Source organism: Rhagoletis pomonella, unplaced genomic scaffold (assembly GCF_013731165.1).
Source record: "Rhagoletis pomonella isolate Grant_MI unplaced genomic scaffold, Rhpom_1.0 Rhpom_scaffold_22877, whole genome shotgun sequence".
NCBI classification, from domain to species: Eukaryota; Metazoa; Arthropoda; class Insecta; order Diptera; family Tephritidae; genus Rhagoletis; species Rhagoletis pomonella.
Window position 1 is genome coordinate 1 of NW_023481385.1, and position 1,986 is coordinate 1,986.

General features: G+C 36.0%; 1 protein-coding gene across 1 annotated transcript; it reads right to left on the reverse strand.

Annotated features, from left to right (window-relative positions):
* Positions 1-50: 50 nt before the first annotated feature.
* LOC118732587 (endoplasmic reticulum metallopeptidase 1-like) lies at positions 51-1,986 on the reverse strand (the record flags this gene model as incomplete). Its single annotated transcript, XM_036461715.1, is given in 5 exon segments — positions 51-205; positions 330-450; positions 1,530-1,614; positions 1,699-1,873; positions 1,943-1,986. Coding segments are annotated over 5 exon segments (580 nt in total), but the record flags the coding sequence as incomplete, so codon positions are not given.

Below are 1,986 nucleotides of genomic sequence, written 5' to 3' on the forward strand. Positions count from 1 at the left end.
CTGAAGGCTTAAGATCTATTCACTGTAAGAAGGTTTACTTTTTCACTTACCTCTGGATCTTTTAATTCTGTAGAATTGCTGAAAGCTCGCGCCAGTGCCAATATATTATCGCCAGTACGTTGTAGCGTTCCACGTGGTATAACATCAATCCTATCGAATTTCGTGTGGTATACATAGCCATTTTTAAAATGTGCAATATCCAAGCCTATACAAGTTTTTGGGGAATAATTTCTTTTTACTGATTCATAATTTTTTTCAATCTACATATATATCCTTAAAACTCTCACTAATGCCTTTTGTAACTATGTCATACTTATGTGTGTACGTACCCGGTATATGTCCGAAATTTTTGAAAATTCTAAAGTCTGAATCCGAAGGTATAATGCCAGATTGGAATATTTCTTCTGCGAATGTTGTCGCAAATGAGCGTTTAGCAGTATTACGGTAGATCTGTAAATTAAAGTAAAGCGTTCGAAAATGTCAGTTTTCACAACTTACTAAGGTTTGGAGATGAATAGTGGTACCATTAATAGAAGAGGCTGCGGAGCTAATAAGAGTCGTGTAGATATCTACTCTGGTTACCACAAATTTCATAAACAAATTTCATTACCAGAGTACTGTAAGCAATTATTGAATGTATCTCGTTCCAAAACCTAGTGCGGAGGAGGAAGAGAGTACAAATGAGGAAGGATTTTGTTGATTTCAAACTTTCTAATAAACATATGTATGCATATTAGGGTGCCTTACCAAAACAAGTTGCGGTTTCCATCGGAATTACACAATTTATTATATTTTAAGACTTCAGTTACAATATTTCGGAAAATTAGTAAGATTTACGTGAGCTAGATCAGTTTGAAAATATCTTAAAAAAATATCTTTGCTAAATTTTTTTTAACTATTTTTATGCATATGGGAAAATAGTATATACCCGTTTTTTCGTATACAGAGTGATGCACCCTTATGTAAATATATAATGTGTTCCTTTATCCGTCAGTTTTACAGAATCTAGTCAAAAGCATGGCTGGGACCTTTCGGATATCTTTTGAGATATAGACCATTATATACAGCCCTAATAGGTGTTTACGATCAAATCAAAATCTAATTAATTGTCATTCAATTGAGTACTCGTATGAACAAATCGCATGTACAATCAATTCACACTCTCAAATAGTTGAAAATAATTTAACTTTATCTAATCTATTCAAACATTTGGTCTTAACTCTTAGGAAAATAAACGATGGAAAAATGCGAAGGGGCATTCCTTTTACCAAAGACGAAAAGATTTACAATTATGCTATAACGATAACATGCATGAACATGTAAGCGAATGGGTAATGTGTATTAGGACATCAGAAGAAGACTTTGGAAGGACGATTGGGTTTCTAGGTAAGCGAACGAGCGAGCGAGTGAGTGAGTGAGTGAGCGCGAGGTTTGGGAATTATGTATGTATATAGGTATGTAAGTTACACCAAAGCCCATAACGAAATGACACGTTCATGAATTTCTTGCTACTACAAACAGCCACTTACTTTCATTAACCATGAGTGATTGGGTCCGGATTGAAAAAGAAGTTCGCGACCACCGCTACCTGCTGAATCCAAGTTAATGACCGCTCTAATATTTAATAATGCAAAAGAATGTATATAGTATATATTGTCAAATACAATTTTCATAAGATCCGCAAATCCCCACACCTACTTGCAATTTTTAGCCCATTCGTGTTGAGTAACAAAACCGTGTGAGGCCTGCAAAGGATTCTCTTCGGCGCCATTGAATAGAAATACAATTGGATGTGTGAAAGTTTGACGAGTGGTGGCGAGCACGCGCAGAGTCTCGAGCAATATAACAACCATAGTGCCATCATCGCCAGCACCTATGTATAAATTTTTCAAATAAGCAGACTCATATTCATCGCCCCCACACTCAATCTCGATTTACCTACCTGGACTGCCAGGTTTCGAGTCAAAATGGCTGTTCATGAGTAAG